The 20,781-nt window shown below is 40.2% G+C and overlaps 1 protein-coding gene and 1 pseudogene across 3 annotated transcripts; both read right to left on the minus strand.

The window, feature by feature from the left end:
- Window positions 1-166: 166 nt before the first annotated feature.
- Window positions 167-18,606, minus strand: LOC120570385 (ladderlectin-like). Of its 3 annotated transcripts, XM_039818705.1 has the most exons (7): window positions 18,513-18,606; window positions 18,231-18,287; window positions 16,285-16,347; window positions 2,467-2,556; window positions 2,059-2,193; window positions 1,151-1,262; window positions 167-1,037 (listed from the first exon to the last, which is right to left on the minus strand). In XM_039818705.1, exons 3-7 carry the CDS (start codon window positions 16,345-16,347, stop codon window positions 970-972), a joined length of 468 nt encoding a protein of 155 aa, XP_039674639.1. In that variant the 5' UTR covers window positions 18,231-18,287; window positions 18,513-18,606; the 3' UTR covers window positions 167-969. The 3 variants fall into 3 exon arrangements, with proteins under 3 accessions (XP_039674639.1, XP_039674640.1, XP_039674638.1); XM_039818706.1 differs by lacking the exon at window positions 18,513-18,606 and having other exon boundaries at window positions 18,231-18,305; XM_039818704.1 differs by lacking the exons at window positions 18,231-18,287; window positions 18,513-18,606 and adding an exon at window positions 16,625-16,767.
- A 274-nt stretch (window positions 18,607-18,880) lies between these two features.
- LOC120570673 lies at window positions 18,881-19,047 on the minus strand (annotated as a pseudogene).
- Window positions 19,048-20,781: the final 1,734 nt, after the last annotated feature.

Raw genomic sequence — 20,781 nt, forward strand, 5'->3', positions numbered from 1 at the left:
TGTGGTCTTACACTTTAAAATAAACATTATCTTATTACTTAATCTATTCATCAATGAGTTTATTTGTGTTTTATATTAGTATGTTAACCTTGTTCTATTAATGGAATAAAATACTCACAAGAATATTATAATTTGACACTAATTAATAAGTCAGGACCAGACACTGTTTTTGTGACAATATGTCTTTTATTTTTGAATGCTTAGTTGATTATATAGTAAAGGAAATCAGATGAATAAAGAACACAACACATCAGTTTAAAGAATAAAAAGTAACTAGTTCATTAACCAGTGGACTATATGAATTATTAATAGTTATCATGAAGTGTTATTACAGTTGCATTCTCCTCTTGTATCACAAAAAGATCTGACAAAATATACACTTTTATTTTCTATCTGGACATTTTGGATAAAAAGATCATCACCACTCATGTCTGGTAGGTTTACCTTTGGATGGAGTCAGGCTAGCTGTTTCCAGTCTTTATGCTAAGTTAAGACAACTGTTTACCCCTGTTTCCAGTCTTTATGCTAAGCTAAGCTAACGTCTGCTCGAGGGAACTTCATATTTAGCGTTCACACATGAGAGTTGTATTGATCTGAACAATAACTCTCAGAGAGAAATCTAATTAGTGTGTTAATATTTTATCAGATGAGTGGGCGCTGTTTATAATATTCAGTAAACTAAAATGGAAAAGATGTGTGAGTATTCAAATGTTTTCTGTATTTCATTTAGTGTTATTTACTAAACATTAAAAGTCCAATTACTGATATGTTTTTGTCCAGCTCAGTGAGCCAGTTTCTGTCTAATTCTAAACCCAAATATGAACTGTTCCCTAACTCTTCAGATAATAAACAAGTGAAAGTGAGTCATCTGTCAGCAGAGAGCTGTTTCTGTCTGCTGAACAAACTGAAAGTGAATCAATGATAGAGATTAGAGATGAGCTGGAGAGGCATCATCATGGTGTGGTAGAGTTACACACACAGGTTCTTGGAGCACACGAAAGCAGCCTTGTTGGTACAAGCCCAGTCGTTCCAGTTATCTGTAGAGAGAATTTACAACCAATAATAATTAATTATTATTATTACTGATTACATTTAACTTTTATATTTAAAAGTGCAACATACAACGAGATGTATTAAATATTTTTTTTACCATTCCAGTTCATCAGAAGACAGAACTCCCCTCCACCCTGGTTGTTAGGCTCCCCCGCAGCCCAGCTTGTGTAGTCAAATTTGGATCCATCAGTCCACAACCACGTAAACACCTGCAGGAGAAAGATTGTTTTAATGTCAAAGTGAAATCAAGAGTTTGTGTTGTTGTAATACTCATTCAGGCCACAAGAGGATCCTCCTCTTTTTCTACTGGTCACATGACAGTTAATGTTAACGGTCTTTATAGTTACATTTAGCAGAGAAAAGGTGAGTGTCATGCAGCGATAACAGTAAAGTTTAGAAAAACCAAAACGACTAGTTTAGATTAGAAATAAGATGGTGGTTTGGATTAAAACCCTCCCTGTTTCCTGGGTGAAAGTCTTGTGTTTTCTCCTTAACTTCTTCAGGACATGAACACCTGTTTCCTGGGTGAAAGTCTTGTGTTTTCTCCTTAACTTCTCCAGGACATGAACACCTGTTTCCTGGGTGAAAGTCTTGTGTTTTCTCCTTAACTTCTTCAGGACATGATCACCTGTTTCCTGGGTGAAAGTCTTGTGTTTTCTCCTTAACTTCTTCAGGACATGAACACCTGTTTCCTGGGTGAAAGTCTTGTGTTTTCTCCTTAACTTCTCCAGGACATGAACACCTGTTTCCTGGGTGAAAGTCTTGTGTTTTCTCCTTAACTTCTTCAGGACATGAACACCTGTTTCCTGGGTGAAAGTCTTGTGTTTTAGGAGCCAAACACCCCGACCTCCTCCCTATGAGGATCTTCACGCTCTCATTCAGCAGCAGTCAATGTGCTGCTGACAATAATAAATACGTGGAATACGTAATACGTGTACAAATGCTTCATGAGAACAGGCTGAGAGACTAGCGACATCACTTCCTGTGTGATGATAAAAGTCTCACCTGCACTGCGTTACTGCCTCCGATCCAGGCCGGTCTGTTTGCCCCAGTCACTTGGTTAGTGTAGTTTCTGATGAATCCATGTTCCGCATCTGAGTGGATGGAAGCCAGATTCCCACCAATGGTCTGGCAGAAGGTCTAATGGAGAAAATATCATCAGTTTAAAACGTTTAGAAAGAATCACATTATTGTTTATTACATTATTTCAGGGCAGTTTTATACTTTTAATCAGTGGTGTGGAAGAAGTATTCAGATAATTTATAAGTTAAATTTTTTCTATGATAATACTTTCAATGTTTTTTACTCTAACAGAGTATTTTACAGTGTGGTATTAGTAGTTTTACTGCAGTAAAGTATTAGAGTACACTGGTATTAAGCATACATGTGTTATGATAGATAGAACAGCTGTACCTCTGCATCGATCCAGGTCTTTGCCTGGCTGTAGAAAGCGAAACAGCGAGAGCCAAACGGAGTCCAACCAGGAAGGCAGGAAGCTTGACCCTGTATGAACAAATAAGCCAGAAACAGTCAGTCAAGTCTATATCGACAACTGGTCATTTATGGATAGTTCCTCCTCTGTGCTGTGGAGATAGAGCTGGCAATGCAAGACTACAATCAGAGCAACCCAACGAGTCAGAGATACTGTTCTGAATAAACTTTCTCTGTATTGCTAAAATCCTGAAAACGGGCCTACCAGCGTGTAAAAAGCGACGCTTGGTCAGGTGTATTGGCGACGCAAAAAGTCTCCTTTAGCATCTAGCCCTCTGGTCTTTCACTTTTTGGTGCACTGGGTTGGGATGCAGGTTTAACTGACACTCGACACAAGAACAGGGCAGTTAGGGTTAGGAAGATTGTGGTTGGGGTTACAAAATGTACGTTTGAGTGACATATCTCAGACAGAATTCATTATGCATCATCATTAAATTGTCACGAATCCACTATGTGGAAATTGACAAGCAGGAGTTTTCTGGAGTTTCTTTTCCTCTCCCTCTCATCTGCTCGCTCTTTTTCTCCTCTCTCTCTTAGTGCAGTGGGTGTGACAGGCCGCGCCCAGGATGACGCGCAGCTGCACGCGATCTCTAATCAACCAGCTGTGGCTCGTTAGTGTTAGTCTTAAACTGTGGCTGCTCTCTGTTCGGAGCTGGATAGTTAGTTAGTTACCACTCTGGCTGCTGTCGCTGTACCTGCCTGTTGACGCCATTATCTGCCTGCAATCACCAGGGGTCTCATTTATAAACGTGGCGTACGCACAGAACGGGGCTGAAAACGTGCGTACGCCACTTCCCACGCAAAGGTTGTGATTTATAAAAAACTAACTTGACAGGAGAATGTGCGGTCCTCCACACAAACTCTGACCCATGCGTATGCACATTTTGGAGACAAAATAGGAATTGGCGACGCAGATGGTGAGGTGGTGAACTGAAGTCAGACTGCAGAGAGTAAATTATTTTTAAGATTACTCGTAATATTTTCTAATATTGATGCCTCACGCACATTCTTTCACTCCATATCATGAAATAAATCCAGCAGTGTTATTTGTGCTTATACTGAGTGATAACTGTTCCATAAACACCTCCAACTCAAATCTTAAATAAAAATGTGTTCTTAATATTTAATCGGCGCTGTCTCGCCGTCACATATCCTCTACGTGGTGCAGGAGGAGGAGATGGCCCGACTGCATGGAATACAGGATAGCATCAAATACCCTAGTATTAGATAACTGCACCACAGTGTAAATAACTAAATATCTGTCTTTAAAACTGTGCATATATCATCAAATGTCAAAGTCTGGAAATACAGCCGTTAAGCTCTGGCGCAATCGTTACCCTTAATGTCCTCGTTATCGGTCCAAACTTTAATACTGTTAATAACAAAACCTGCATGAAGAAAAGTGTGTTTGCCTGTTACACTTTATTTTGTCTTCAGATTGTATCTCGGGGGGGGGGATACCATTAGTTAAAGGAACACGCCGACTTATTGGGAATTTATCTTATTCACCGTAACCCCCAGAGTTAGACTAGTCCATACATACCCTTCTCATCTCAGTGCGTTCTGTAACGCTGTCTGACGGCTCCAGCATTAGCTTAGCCTAGCACAGATCCTGCAGGTAACTGGCTCCAACTAGCCTACTGCTCCCAATTGTGACAAAAGTGACAAAATAACGCCAACATGTTCCTATTTACATGTTGTGATTTGAGAGATCAGACGTGTACAAAAAAAAGCGCCAACGAAGATATAAACAGCCATCTTCTATCTGTAAACAAACCGGGAACTATATTCTCAGACAGGCTTGCTGCGACGAGCATATCACCTGCCCCAAGTACTATATTCTTCCGCCTGAGAATATAGTTCCGGTTTGTTAACGTAAGAAATTCATTGTGTGTCTTCCATGTTAAGCTGTGTTTTGTACCAACGCGTGATTAATAAATCACAACATATAAAATACTCGCGTGAACCCGTGCGTAATGCTGCATGATGGCCCTGCTGGCCCTGCAGGAGGACTACGCTAATGGAAGAATCAGGAGAGCTAATGGCTAATGAGCTCTTAGATCTATGTACTGAATTGGGTCCAGTAGGGAGGGCGACGCGCCGGAACCGTGCCATCCTGGTCCAAATACAGGTCCTCGCCACTTTGGGGGAAACCGGCTGTTTCCACAGGGAAATGGCTGATAGCTAAGTGTTTTTTTTTTTTTTAAATAAATATTATATATAATCTTCAACTTTATCACTAAGGCTTGTTTGGATATAATATATAGTTCTGTTAAATCTTATTATATACGTCTGGTATATCAACGCTGTCCCAGAGTGCCATAATGCCTTCTGTTTTGGACGTATTATTAATATATGTAGTCTATAGATCAGGGTTCCATACACTGTGCAAGAACAGGCCGAAATTATAATTCAATTTGCAGCAATTCCTGAATGTCTGAGAAAGTTTTTTGCTTTTCCTCCGCCAGTCAAGAAAGAAAGATATGCCTGAATCATGCTTCTCATGGTTGACAATGAGGAAAACTTAAGGAAACACTTTATAATAACCATCACTAATAAATGGTACATTTATAGTTAATTAATCTTTACTTAAGATGTATTTTACTGTTAAAATACAATGAAATGATTTATGTTTACTCATTATTATTAATGTTATAATTAATGTTATTTCATCATTAGTTTAGTGTCATATTCAATAATAAGTTTATAACTTCAGAAAGCTAGTTAATACTTTGTCAGTGATTAATAATTGTTTTGTAAACCATCTATAAACATGATTGGAATGGCAAGTATAAAGTTGCAACTAATCCTTATAATAATAAGTTAATAATTAATAAATGGTTTATAAAGCATCAAGTAACATTTATTTGACCCCTTTAAATCTTTTTGTTGGCGATCTGTTAAAGAGATGATGATTTTTTTATTTGATATCTAAATAATGTTTATAGATGCTTTACAAAGTCTTTATTAACCATTAACAAGGTATTATTTTCATTAGTTGAAACTTTACAATAGACATCCAAATAATGTTTACTGACGGTTTACAAACGATTTCTTAATCATTAACAAAACGTTATTATAATACATAAAATGTTTTGATGTGAACAACAATAAACTGTTAAAATAACATACAGGTCCGTGTACTTTTTCGTTCATTCGATTTTCATTTCATAAACAGACTTAAAAAACAAAAAACTAATGGTTATTTGATTTTCGTTTTAAAATACAACATTTGAAATTGAAATACAAGGCGTTTTTTCTTTTTCATGGTCGAAATCCAATCCCAGCAAACATTCTGTTGCTGCCGTTAAGCTTGCTGATCTGGCAGAGAGTCACCGGGGGTTCGGGATCAGATCATGGGGATCAGACCTCCGGTGCTGGGTCTAATATTGTAATATTAGCTGCTGCTGCAGCTAGCAGCTAGCCACCAGCCCTGTGACCTCGGTCCTCGCGGTTCGCTCCCCAGGACTGACTCTGTAGAGCTGGCGTTACCCGCTCTATGATCAATGAGAAATGATCAAGGATTACCAAATTTCTCTCTCATAACCACTTAAAATTGTCAAAAATCTAACCCAAAGTCCAATGGACATAGCTGACATTAAGGGTTTCTGCTTCATTAAGGGATATTGTAAGGAAAAAGCTTAACGTGGTTAATGTACCTAAACAGTGATCAAAAAATCTAACCCAAGTCGTTATGGACGTTATCTGACTGATAACTGACTGATATTTGATTGATCATTGTTTAGGTACAATAAAGTTAAGCTTTTTCACGTTAAGCGTTTTAGAATGTCCCGGCTGCAGCTGAGGGAATCTGTAGCCTATAACTTCCGTTTTTTGCCCCCCCTTTACATAAATATACATATGGCTATGAAATAAATCATGAAATACATAAATGAGGCAATACATATGAACATAGGCATTAGTCATAATAGTTCAATAGCCTAAATACATGTATGTTTTACTATGTATTTCGAGGGACTTTTATTTATTCCATCTATTTATATGCACGTTATATTTAAAGGAAGTTTGGTTATCTCACAGACTCCGACTAAAAGCAGCAGCAAGCCTGCCTGGCATCAGTGCATCATAGCATATCACTATCTGCAAATAAAATAAAATATGAATAAATCACGAGCGCGGCAGATTCCCAGCTCAGTTAGAGCGGGTAACGCAGCTCTGCAGAGTCAGTCAGCACCGGGGAGCGAACCGTGGGGACCGATGTCACAGGGCTGGTGGCTAGCTGCTAGCTGCAGCAGCAGCTAATATTAGAATATTAGACCCAGCACCGGAGGTCTGATCCCCATGATCTGATCCCCAACCCCCGGTGACTCTCTGCCAGATCAGCACTAGAAAGTTTGCTGGGATTGGTAACGGTGGCGTAACGGTAACGTTACAGCCGTGAACCGAAAGTCTGTTTCCTCAGCTGGTTCGACTCTCTTTGGGCGAAGTTGTCTGCGGCGGGTAGAGACAGAGAGTCAGAGGGAGGCAGGGAGAGAGGGGAATAAATACATGTGGCATTATGAAATAAAATTCCCCCCAAGCATTATCAAGAGCACAGGTTTCCAAAGTAATTTTGGCCTGAATGGCTGAAAGCAACACTGGTAGGCTACGCTGGCGCTGTTGCCTTGGAAATGACAACATCCGGTCTCTGAATATGAAAAAACAAACCTTTTTTCATTTCTATTTCCGAGTGATTTTATTTTTGTTATATAAAATAGAAAATGAAAATCACAGCATATTTAAACTTTCTCCCATCTTATTTCGACCATGAAAAAGAAAAAACGCCTTGTATTTCAATTTCAAATGTTGTATTTTAAAACGAAAATCAAATAACCATTTGTTTTTTGTTTTTTAAGTCTGTTTATGAAATGAAAATCGAATGAACGAAAAAGTACACGGACCTTAAAGGAAACTTTATTTGGTAAATCAGGTTCTGTCAGATCGTCTCATTCTGCAGCTGCAGGTGTTTGCATCCACCTGGTTAACGGTCAGTGTATGTTTTGGTCATTCGATTTTCATTTCATTAACAGGTATTAAAAAACAAAAAAACGAGTGGTTATTTGATTTTCGTTTTAAAAAACAAAATTGAGATTGAAATACAAAGCATTTTTCATTTTCATTGTCAAAAACGGATGAGCGGATTTTTTTTTTTTTAAACTTTGTTTATTGAGCTTTTTTCACAACAGAACAAAGACATATACAAAAACATTCAGAACAGAGTTCCCACCCCAAGAAGTAGATAAATAAATAAAAATAAATAAATGAACAAATGAGTAAGTCTAAAACAATGCATGTCAAATTTGTTGTGAGAGAGGACATATATACACACATGACAGAAAGAGAATTTTACAAAAATAAAAATAAAAAATAATAATAATAATAATAATAATAATCATTAGAAAAGTACAATACATACATAGTAAAATCCAAGCGGTTTGTCACCTAAATAAAGTGAAGTCAGCGGTTGTCCTAATCAGATTGTTTCATGCAGCTCTAATTTCTCTTCCACATATCTCAAAAAGGGTTGCCAGACCTCATAAAATTTGCCAGATGAACCTCTAAGTGTATGTCTTATTTTTTCCAGTTTCATATAAAATAAAGTACTCCTGATCCATTGCGTGTGGGACGGAGGGATGGCGTCTGTCCATTTCAGAAGTATTAGGCGGCGGGCAAGCAGCGTACAGAAAGCCAGAAAGTCACACTGAGAGTTGCTCAGACTGTAGACAACAGAAGGTACTCCAAAAAGGGCTATGACGGGGCAGGGGGCTATAGACACCTCTAGGACCTCCAAAAGTGTTTTAAACATCGAAGTCCAGTAAGTCGACAGCTTGGAGCAGCTCCAAAATGTGTGAAAATATGAGGATGGGGTCATTGCACAACAATTGCACGCTGGATCTATGTCTGGGAATCTCTCTGACAACTTTTCTTTGGTCCAGTGAGCCCGATGCAATATTTTACACTGTAGTAGTCCGTGCCTTGCACAGATAGAGGAGGTGTGGACTCTTTTAGTACTGCATCCCAAGTTTCATCATGTATGACCTCACCTATATCCTGCTCCCATCTATGTCTAATAGTGGCAAGGGACAGGGTGTTTTGGGATGAAAGCGCACTATATAGGTTAGATATCATACCTTTAAACGACTGGACAGGCGCCAGTAGAGAGTCAATGTCAGGGCTTGGGGGAATTTCTGGAAAGTGAGGCAGCTGTTTACGCATAAAATCACGCAATTGCAAGTATCGAAAGAAGTGTTTATGTGGGATAAAAAATTTGGCGCCCAGTTGTTGAAAAGAGGCAAAGAAGCCATCTATGAAAAGGTCATGCTGTGTGCGCAGTCCCCTGTTTTGCCACTGCAGAAACGCATTGTCCTGAAGAGAGGGAGGAAACATGTGATTTGCATGGATTGGGGATTTCAATGAGAAATTATGCCATCCATAGTGCCGACGGACCTGCTTCCATATCTTAAGTGTTGTTCTGACCAGAATATTTCTAGTATACGGAGTGGTGTCTGAGGCTAGGGGTGCATAGATTAATGCTGACAGTGTGGACGGGGCACAGGATCTAGCTTCAAGAGTGCACCATGAGGGAGCGTCGGCACCTGGATCTTCATATAACCAATGGAGAATAGGTCGAATATTAGCAGCCCAGTAATACAACTGAAAATTGGGAAGAGCCATACCACCTAGCACCTTTGGACGTTGTAAATAGGCTCTGCTCAGTCGCGGACTTTTATTATTCCAGATGAAGCTGGATATGAGTGCGTCCAGGCGTTTAAACAATGACATGGGGATATACCCTGGGAGACATTGAAAAAGATATCCAAATTTGGGCAACACATTCATTTTTATGGCATTTATTCTGCCAGCAAGTGACAGATGTAGAGGCATCCAAGGTTTAAGATTCTGCTCTATCTTAGGTACTAGTGGGTTGAAATTTTCCTTAAAGAGTCTGCCTATACTGTCTGTGATTTGCACCCCTAAATATGTAAACTGATCATGAGTGACCTTAAAAGGAAGTGTGTGAAAAGAATAAGTGCAGGCTAGGGAATTGATAGGAAATACCTCACTTTTCTGAAGGTTTATTTTATACCCTGAGATTTTACCAAAGTTCTCAAGGATGGAGAGGACCCTGGGCATAGAGATGTCCGGGTGCGAAACATACAGTATCATATCATCCGCATAGAGCGAGATTTTTTGCTCTAGCCCCTCTCTGAATAGGCCAATCATTATGGTGTCCTGCCTTATTGCGATCGCTAAAGGCTCTATGGCCAATGCAAAAAGTAACGGAGATAGGGGGCAGCCTTGCCTTGTTCCACGAGAAACCGCAAAAGGCTCAGAGTACATCCCATTGGTACAGACTGATGCTACTGGCATGGTATATAATAGTCTAATCCACTTAATATATTGTTTCCCAAAGCCAAACTTATCTAATACATAAAATAAATACCCCCACTCCAGCCTATCAAAAGCTTTTTCGGCATCCATGGCCATAATAAGCTCTGGGGTGGTAGGGTCTGAATCATGATAGATTATATTTAAGAGTCGCCTGATATTAAAAAAAGATAGTCTATTCTTTATAAAGCCTGTTTGATCAGGGGAAATTATCTGGGGTAAAAACCTCTCCAATCTCAGTGCCAACACCTTGGCTAAAATCTTGACATCAACATTCAGCAGTGAGATTGGGCGGTAAGATTCACAATGGCTAGGATCCTTATTCTTTTTCAATATTAAGGATATAGATGCCTCTTTTAATGATTGGGGTAGTACACCTAACTCAAGGGACTCATCGTACATGTTCAGCATGAGAGGGATTAGGTGGGTGGAGAATTTCTTAAAAAACTCAGATGGGAAACCATCCGGCCCCGGACTCTTGCCATTCTGAAGTGTTTTAATTGCCACATTTAGTTCTTCAGCAGTAATAGGATTTTCTAATATGGTCTTGGACTCTTCACTAATAGTGGGCATGTTCAAATTTTGGAAAAAACTGTCAAATGTGGGGCAGGAATCATGCTCAGAAGAGTAAACTGAACTATAGAAATCCCTGAACATATCATTTATTATTTTATTATCACATGTATAACCCTCAGCTGTTTCAATCTTCGTGATAAGTTGTGAGGCAGCTGCTTGTTTAAGTTGATAGGCAAGAATCTTACTAGCTTTGTCGCCAAATTCATAATATGTATGACGGGATCTCCAGAGCATGTTCTCTGCTACACTGGTTGATAAGGTGTCAAATTTATTTTTCTCAAGCAAAAGCTCCTTCAATAAGTCAGGTGAGGGGGAGCTTATGTATGCCAATTCTAATTGCGAGATTCGTCCATTTATGTCTGACAATTTTTGATTAGCTCGCTTCTTATTATAACATATATGTGAAATGATCTGGCCTCTCAGGTAAGCTTTTAGTGACTCCCAAAGAGTTGTACAAGAGATGTCCGGAGAGGAATTAACCTCGACAAAAAATCCTATTTGGTCAGCTACAAAGTGCACAAATTCCTCCTGGGATAATGTAATGGAACTAAGTCTCCAGCGAGGTCTAGGAGTGTTGTGCGCAAACCTAAAAGTAGCTGTAAGGGGAGAATGGTCTGATATGACTATGGCATTGTATAAACAGGCTTCGGCTAAAGAGAGTAAACGATTATCTACTAAAAAATAATCAATCCGGGAAAATGTCTTATGTACCTGGGAGAAAAAAGAGTAAGTCTGAGCAGTGGGGTTCATGCTTCGCCATAGATCTGAAACGGCATAGTCTTTAAGAAAGGAATTAATCACTTGGGCAGATTTAGATTGTTTAGAGGGGTTAGCTGAAGACCTGTCCAATACTGGATCGAGGCAACAGTTGAAGTCACCACCTAAAATTAATAAGTGGGAGTCCAAATTGGGTAAACTGTATAAGAAGTTAGAAAAAAAGTTATCATTTTCCCAATTAGGTGCATATAGGTTAGCTAGTATCACAGGTGTATTAACAATACGGCCTGTAACAATTATGTAGCGGCCCTGAGGGTCTGCAATGACATCTGAAGGGGTAAATTGCAGAGATTTATGGATCAAAATAGCTGTGCCTCTTGACCTGCTATTGAAGAGAGAGTGATATGATTGTGCTACCCAACGTCTGCGTATCTTTGTGTGATCTGACTTGTTTAGATGCGTTTCTTGCAGATATGCAACTTTTGCTCCCAAGTTATCAAGGTGAGAGAGAACCTTATTTAACTTGGTGGGTTTCCCCAGCCCACGGACATTCCAACTGGCAAATGTTATTGATGTTCCTATGGGGCTTTGTAACCCACTAAGTGACACCATAAAATAGAGCTGTTATATAGTATGTCTTGGTGTCTGAAGATAGTGTGACTCCCGCCTGGACACTTTGCAAGTTCATCTCAAAAGATGTACTTCGTAATATACCAAACAAAAACAAAGGAAAAATAAACAAAGTCATTAGACAGAGGAAGAAACAAAAAACACCCACCCTTACACCTCCCCAACTTAGGTGTATACAAGATCCCATCAGACTTTCTATTAACATAACACTCAAAAGAGTCGCAAGCTAAGGTCTGTTCTACATATTGTCTGCAAATCTGTCAAAATTGCCAAAAAGTAAAAGGAAACCTATTTTACTCTCTTATTACTGTAGTCACAAATTCAGCATCTATAGATTGTGAACAACATAACTGTATCTGCGTGCAGCAGCACTCACATGCGGGTGCATATAATTCAACATTACAGTGCACAGTCAAACATTGTGTGCACAGGCACCAGGTGATATATTGTAGTAGTCCCATCCTGGTAATTTTGTCAATCACATAGTGCCACACCACAGAACCAAATGTGTACATTACAATGGATGATAACAGCAGGAATAGAGAGGGAGAGAGAAAAATACCTGTCTGCTGTCAGCATATCAAACGGTAGTTGTACTAACAGTCCTTCAAAAAGTAATGTCCAAAGGAGACGGCCAACACAGAACATCTGTGATGCATGGTTTGTTTCAGTTAGCGGCTGTACTTCTTACCCCAGCGAAGAAGATGCATATGTTTCATTCGCTTGGGATGGCATCGTGTGGTTAATGAAGTCCAGTGCCAGGGTGGGATCCTCGAAAGTACGTTCCTTGCCCCCCGGGAGAGTGACACGGAGTGTAGCTGGAAATCGTAGCCCGTACTTGGCTCCCTCTATGGATCTCAGCCTCCTTTTCACGTCTCCAAACGCTGCCCTTTTCTTCATCACCGCGGTGGTGTAGTCAGGATAAATATGGAGCATCTTCCCTTTGTACATGACGGGGCCCTGAGAGGATTTACGCAGTATCTCATCCCTCATATGCGTGTAATGCACGCGCATGATAAACACACGCGGGGGTTCCCCGGGTTTTGGTTTTGCTCGTAGTGATCTGTGGGCTCTGTCCAGCAGCGGGGCTTCGCTCAAGTTTAGTTTAGGACGTCCTTCAAAAGTTGAGATACAAACTGCGTAGGTTGACCATTCTCCATCCCTTCCTCAACACCAGTAAGCCGCAAATTGTTCCGCCTGGAACGGCCTTCCAGGTCTTCACATTTTGCCCGCAGCTCCCCCACATCACCTTGAAGTTGGGACACAGTGGCGCGGAGCTCAGTAGTGCAGTCGCCAGTAAAGTCGGCAGCTTTCTCCAGCTCCTTCAGTCGGGTATCATGTGATGCTAGCGAGGCCTGCAGGCTAGTGACCGCCGCCGATAGCTCGCCCCTCACCGAGTTAATATCCAGTTTGATATCATCCTGCAGTGTCTGAATGGCCGCCCCAATCTTTGCACAGACAGAATCCTGGAGCGAGTTGAGTGAGTCAGAGAGCATCTTCGGTGTTAGCGTGTTGCTGTTAGTCGAGGTCTCGGGGGTAGCCGAGCCAGCCGCGGCCGGCGCCGTGCCTGAATGGGTGCTGCGCTGTTGTTTCGCCGACTGATTTCGAGTATTTGAAGCCGCCATTATAGTCTCAAAACAGTTTCAACTTGTTGTTCGACGCTTAAATTACTATAAGACATATGAGTTAGGTCTCGGCACTGGTCTTGACAGAGTTATATTAAGTTTTAAAAATCGACCTTTTAGGAGCTTGCAGGAGACGCGTCTACATTCTAGCTTGCGCAACAGCGCCCCTCGAAATTTAAAAAATGATTTGATATTCATTTTCTATTTCATACAACAAAACACATAATCACTAGAAAACAGAAACGAAAAAGTGTCAGTTTTTTTCATATTCAGAGACCGGATGTTGTCATTTCTAATGCAACAGCGCCAGTGTAGGCTACCACTGCCAGTAGCTATGTTTCCATCGACCCGTTTTTATCCGAATTAAGTGATATCGAATGAAAAATGCCTTATGGAAACAGTAAAATCTGACTGAATTTCATGAATATCGACTCAAATGAAATACGTTCAGTCTCATCGGATTTTCTCTTGATCGATATACGGCTTATGAGATAAACGCTGATGGAAACGTTATTTGCCGAATAAATAATGAATTGCGATTAAGTTTTAGGTCATTTTATGGTTGCAACCCGCAATAAAACGAAGAAGAATAAGTTTCAGTTCATTTCCGCCCAGTATTTCCGCTCTGTTTGCACACATGACAGGTGTCAACAAAAACAGATGTAAGCGGACAAACGAGGAGACGAGATACTTTTTTAATTTAATTTACCAGAAAAATATAACAGCTATTTTAGATAGCAAAAATCTAAGAAATCATTTATCAGGAGCTCGCGAAGGAAATGACCAACAGTTACGACAGGGACATTCTAAAACGCTTAACGTGAAAAAGCTTAACGTGGTTTAATGTACCTAAACAATGATCAATGATTACCAAATTTCTCTCTCATATTGCTCCTCATTACCACTGAAAACTGTCAAAAACTCGAACCCAAAGTCCAATTATTATGGACATTATCTGACATTAAGCGTTTATGCTTATAGAGCCTATTGAAAAAGCTTAACGTGGTTGAATGTACCTAAACAATGATCAATCATCACCAAATTTCTCTCTCATATTACCCATCATAACCACGGAAAACTGTCAAATAATCTAACTCAAAGTCCAATTATTATGGACGTTATCTGACATAAAGCGTTTCTGCTTCAGGGCAGCGGAGCGGCTGGGGATTGACTCTCCACGGTTCTCATTGGCTTTATAAGTCCTAATGTGAAAAAGCTTAACATGGTTTAATGTACCTAAACAACTATCAATCATCACCAAAAAATCCTCTTCTATATTGCTCTTCATAACCACTTAAAACGGTCAAATCTAACCCAATGTCCAAATATTATGGACGTTATCTGACACATGATGAAGAAAACATTAACGTGAGATAACTTCTATAATCGTTGGATTTCGATTTAGTTTTGACAGTTAAGATGCCGGGAAGGCCAATGTAAAAAGGTGATTTTTGAGCCTGGCTTTGAATATCACTATTGAAGGGGCACTTCTGATGTCAAGTAGCAGTCGGTTCCACAGCTGAGGGCCAGCAACAGAAAAGGCTCTGTCACCTTTTTGGTTAATCCGGGACCGTGGGACATGGAGGAGGCCTTGGCTAGAGGATCTGAGGGAGCTGGGGGCTACGTAGGGATGCATGATATCTGCTATGTAGCTGGGGGTCAGGGCGTGAAGAGCTTTAAAAACAATTAGCAGTATTTTAAATTGTATCCTAGACTGGACTGGAAGCCAGTGCAGGAGGCTAACAGGTCGGACAGTGTAATGTGTTCATGCTTTTTTGTTACGGTGAGCAGCCTAGCCGCTGCCATTTTGCCTTTTGGTAGCACCACCAAGAGTCAGAGGGAGACCAAAGTAGAAGAGATTACAATAGTTGCCGGCGAGGTTATGAAGGCATGGATGACTTTTTCCAGATCATTGTATGACAGAACAGACTTGAGTTTAGAAATTATTCTTAGTTGGTAAAAACTGAACTTTACAACAGAAGATATTTATTTCTCTAGGTTAGGATGGGAGTCTAAAATAACACCCAAGTTACGTGCATGGGGTTTAACATAGGGGGCAAGGGGACCAAGGTCGGCAGGGATGGCAGTTTTAGATTTTGAAGGTCCAAAGACAATAACTTCAGTTTTGTTATCATTTAACTGAAGAAAATTGTTAGCCATCCAGATTTTAATTTATTTCAAACAGTCTAAAAGATGCTGCATGGAGTTACTGGATTTAAGTAGGATGTACAGTTGGGAGTCATCTGCATAGAAATGGAATGAGATATTAAATTGTCTGATTATGTTACCTAATGAAACTAATTTATATCTGTCTGCATGTGAGCGGTAGGTAATTGTGTGAGACAATTAACATGCATGTTTTATTTGATGTATAGTATTTTCAAATATGGTTTGGCTTGGTCATGTGTTACATGTGAAATTTTAGTTGGAGGATATCATTAATGCTAGCTAACACAGTGAGCTCTTTACAACACCGTTATCATAAATTATTAGCACTTGGATTAGCGAGCGTCAAAGGATCAGAAATGCATCTAAAATATTAGTAGCATCAAAAAAAGCGACAAGCATGAAAAAAGTTGAAAGGATAAAGAAAACGTGTTGAAACAAACATTGTTTCATTAGTTGAATAACAGATTTCTTCTCAGAAGTTTACTAACTGAGCAGCTTTGTATGAGATAATTTTACAGTAAATAACTTTAGAATAATTAATAATTTGTACTGTAGGTACACACTAAAGTCTGGGTAATGAGATGCCAGATCTTTTTCTGTTATTTTAGTGATTTATTTCTAAGAGTGTACTTACATATGCAGTCAACAGTCCGCTGGACAAACAGAGCAACAAAGCAAATGGAAAGACTGATGTCATCTGTGGAAAGAAGTTAAACAAAGTCAACATACGGCAGACAAGGAAATAATGTCAGACAATGAATTACTGCAACTGATCATTAATGAGCCATTTATCAAATTAAAGCATGCTGCTAGTTATAAGTGTATTATATAATATAAATATGGTTTAATATTTGATAGATTATTCATTGTCATCCGCTTATCAGGGGTCAGGTTGTGGGGGTTGCAGCTCCAGCAGGGGACCCCAAACTCTGACTACCCAGGGGCATCCTTACCAGACACCTAAACCAACTCACCTGGCTCCTGTTGAAGCAAAGTAGCAGCGGCTGTACTCCGAGCTCCTTACGGATGACTGGGCATCTCACCCTATCTCTAAGGGAGAGGCTAACCATCCTCCTGAGGAAACCCATTTCACCGCTTGTACCCCGGATCTCGTAGCCTGGATGCCAGCCGAACTTAGCCCCGCACACAAAATTTGAGGTCGGGAAGTTCGGTCTGGAGTCGCTCCGTTGAGAAGCAATTATTGCCCGAACAGGATCTGTTCGGACCAATCAGATTGTCGGACAGATGATCAACAGTAACAGAATCAACCACGTCACCAAAGAACGCTTGGGTTGGATTTGTTGAGATGTGTAGATTCCACCATCACGTCTGTTACAGAAGATATCGACAGGCATTCATTTTAAAATCCTCAGCGGAGGAGCCTCAACAACTGCCCGAAAGCACGGTAGCGTTACATGGTGGAGAGAGATAGAGAGACTGAAGAGAGAGAGAGAGTTATATGGTGGAGAGAGATAGAGAGAGACTGAAGAGAGAGAGAGTTATATGGTAGAGCGAGATAGAGAGAGACTGAAGAGAGAGAGAGCGTTATATGGTGGAGCGACATAGAGACTGAAGAGAGAGAGAGCGTTATATGGTGGAGAGAGATAGAGAGAGACTGAAGAGAGAGAGCGTTATATGGTGGAGCGAGATAGAGAGAGACTGAAGAGAGAGAGAGCGTTATATGGTGGAGCGAGATAGAGAGACTGAAGAGAGAGAGAGCATTATATGGTGGAGAGAGATAGAGAGAGACTGAAGAGAGAGAGCGTTATATGGTGGAGAGAGATAGAGAGACTGAAGAGAGAGAGCGTTATATGGTGGAGAGACATAGAGAGAGACTGAAGAGAGGGACCGCCGGCGCTAGAACAAAGCCGTGAATCAGAGAAATAAAACGTGTTTTCGCTGATTCATCTCTAGAAATGCGACTGTAACGAGCATGTCACTATCACTTAACGTTATCCACATTTATATTTACAAGAAACAAATGATATATCCAGCTTCAAAAAGGTCTAAAAGTCGGAAGTTAGAACGAATGCATTGTGCAAAGAGTGGTTGCTATGGAGACGATACACAGTGTTGCGTTCCGTTGCTCTGATTGGTTGGAGGTCTATCCAATGAATGCAGAGGCATTTTTTTTCCTGGTTCGGTTGGAACACGCCCCATAATCACAGCCCAATGGAGCGGTTTCAGACTCCTATTCTGACTAGAATCTGAGTAGGACCACATCAGGCTACGGATCTCGTTCTTTTGGTCATGACTCAGCCTTCAGGACCATAGGTGAGGGTAGGAAAGGAAACAGAGCGGTAGTTTGAGAGGTTTGCCTTCTGGCTCTGCTCTCTTTTTGTCACAACAGTGCGGTAAAGTGAATGTAATACCCCCCAGCTGCGCCGATTCTCCGGCCAATCTCTCTCAACGCTACATTGTCCCCTCACTCGCGATAAAGACCTTGAGAAACTATAACTCCTGCACTTGGGGTAAGGACTCATTCCCTCCCCACAAAATGTCCCCTAGAAACAGACAGGATTAGTTATCATTAACAGTAAAAACAGATGAAATTGTGATAATTAATTGAAATATGATTACCTTTGCTGAGGTGGTGATTGGCTGACACAGAGGAGAAGAACAAGCTGATGACTGTCACTGAAAGAAAATGTCACAGATCTGAATAGCATTAAACACTCAATAACAAATTAGGTTAATCTTATCTGGACTAACACCATTAATGCATCCACAATCTGCACTTAATTTTATCTTCATTTAGCTTAAACTCTGCAATCTAGCATAAACAAAATATATCAAACTTTCAGGCAAATCTTTAAAATGATAATGATGACAATACAATGTGAAAACATCCATTATACTCACATCAATAATCTTTGTTCTGCCTGGTTTGGTTTTGAGGGAAAAGAGAGTCACAGGTCCTTATATACCTTAGAAAGGGGAGTGGTCTTAGTCATGATTGACAGCCCAGTGTCCAACAGAACATCCCCCACCTACGCCCCCCCCCCCCTCTGGCCAGTAGATCAGGGTTAGGGTTCTCTGTCTCTAGGCCATGATACTTCACTCACTCTTTATAAACGTCTAATGTCGATGATTATCATCATGAATCAGTATTGTGTATTTAGTTTTTTTTTTTTCATTGATAACTTTTTACATTACATTACATTACATGTCATTTAGCTGATGCTTTTATCCAAAGCGACTTACAATTAAGTGCTTTCAACTCTGAAGGTTCAAACTCCAGACAACAAGTAGTAAGTGCACGTACATTAGCTTTAAATAGGTAATGCTACAAAGAGCCATATGAACGTGCAGCTTCAAGATTTTGTTTTTCTATCAGATATTAAACTGATAAGAACAGATACTACACTTGATCTTAGCCAAAAGGCCGAGAAGCAATATGGTTTTGGTATGTATGTTAATGTTCTTAAATTATGCAACATGGATAATTTGCCACAATGAAGAGGACACATGCTGTTCTGGGACGCTCAGCGTCTCTGGGGGTCAATGGAGCAGTGGGCTGGCCTGGACGCTGGGCTTCTGCGTGGTGATTGGAGGATCTGTTGAAGGACTGTATCTCCTTTTGATTGACAGCGATTTTGTACTATATAAAGTCGCCGAACTGTTCAACTTCAAGCAGAGCTCAGCTCAGTCCCTCGCAGATTTTGCAAATGTTATTGAAACACAAACTGCTGCAACCTGTTTCTTGGTATTTAAATTGCTAGCCAATTTTCATCATACATTTCATACAATGATACACCACATTCCTTGTTTCAGTTTAACCTAATTCCCACATTTCCTCCTTCGAGTTTAATATTTGTTAGATCGTTCAGTCATTCATTCATACAGTAGGCTAGGCTAGTGTTGTAGGGGTGAACTAGCCAGCTAGCAAACTGCACACGATAGCAGACAACGCTAATATTGTCGACCTGATTTTGGCAAAGCCATTTCAAAGTCTTCCTTATGAGGAGAAACTTAGAATTAAACAGCAGGGTTAGATCAACATTTAAGATTGATTTAGTGCAGAAGACAGGGCAAAGTAACAGGTCTGTTCAGCTCTCCTGGTAAGACAGAGTTAGCTGGCTGACTGGAAGTGCTGTGACAAAGAAAATGTACTGCTGGCCTCTTGATGAAACTCTCTCACGGATATTATAAATTATTATTATAATTATTATAATATTATTGTATTATATTATTATTTATTATTATATAATTTAATTATTACATTATTATTATATATATCATTATAATATTAATATTAATAAATGGCCAATTTTTATGATGTAGGCCAAAAATGAGCTTCCCCCCTTTGAATGACCAGCAGCCACCACAAAACAGGAACACACTTCTCATTCGACATTCTGGAAACCAACATCTCCATATAAGGTCACTTAACCTCCTCATGCTCTTCCAATCATTTATCTAACCCAGTTGTTGGAGTGATTCCCATAAATCGTTGTGAAATGATGTTCAGAACTGTACATAGGCAGAAAAACATGATACCACCTTATTTATCTAAGCTTATTACACCATTTACACTCCCGGTCATTCCCCTATTAAACAAAAAAACTGTTTGTTAAAGAGCCTTGTCCTACCATGCCCCTAACCTTTGGAATGGCCTTCCACTTCATGTTAAAAAAGCTAATATCAACTGATATTAAACACACACACACACACACACACACACATACATGTGACACAGAGAGTTTACAACCAATGTGATTATCTGATTACATTCAACTTTTATTTTTAAAAGTGCAACATACAACATGCAAGATGTTTTAAATGTTTTTTTACCTCCCCCCCCCCAGTTCATCATAATACAGAACTCAGCTCCACCGCCGTTGTCAGGCTGCCCCGCATTGAAGATTCTGTAGCTGAATTTGGATCCATCAGACCACAACCACGTAAACACCAGAGGCCTGGACTACGAAGCAGGATTTGGCGTTAACGAGCTAACTTCAGGTTAAAACCAGGGTTTTCTGTACCACGACGGTGGATCAGTTGTTACCGGGTTCAATCGGCGTGGTAACTCATGCTGAACACCTAACCTGGTCAGGAGTGTTGGAGATTAGAGATCAACCGGTGTTAAAGCCCCGCCTACTGACCAATCAATACTCGATTGATAACGGCG

The sequence above is a fragment of the Perca fluviatilis genome, chromosome 12 (assembly GCF_010015445.1).
Source record: "Perca fluviatilis chromosome 12, GENO_Pfluv_1.0, whole genome shotgun sequence".
Taxonomy (NCBI): domain Eukaryota; kingdom Metazoa; phylum Chordata; class Actinopteri; order Perciformes; family Percidae; genus Perca; species Perca fluviatilis.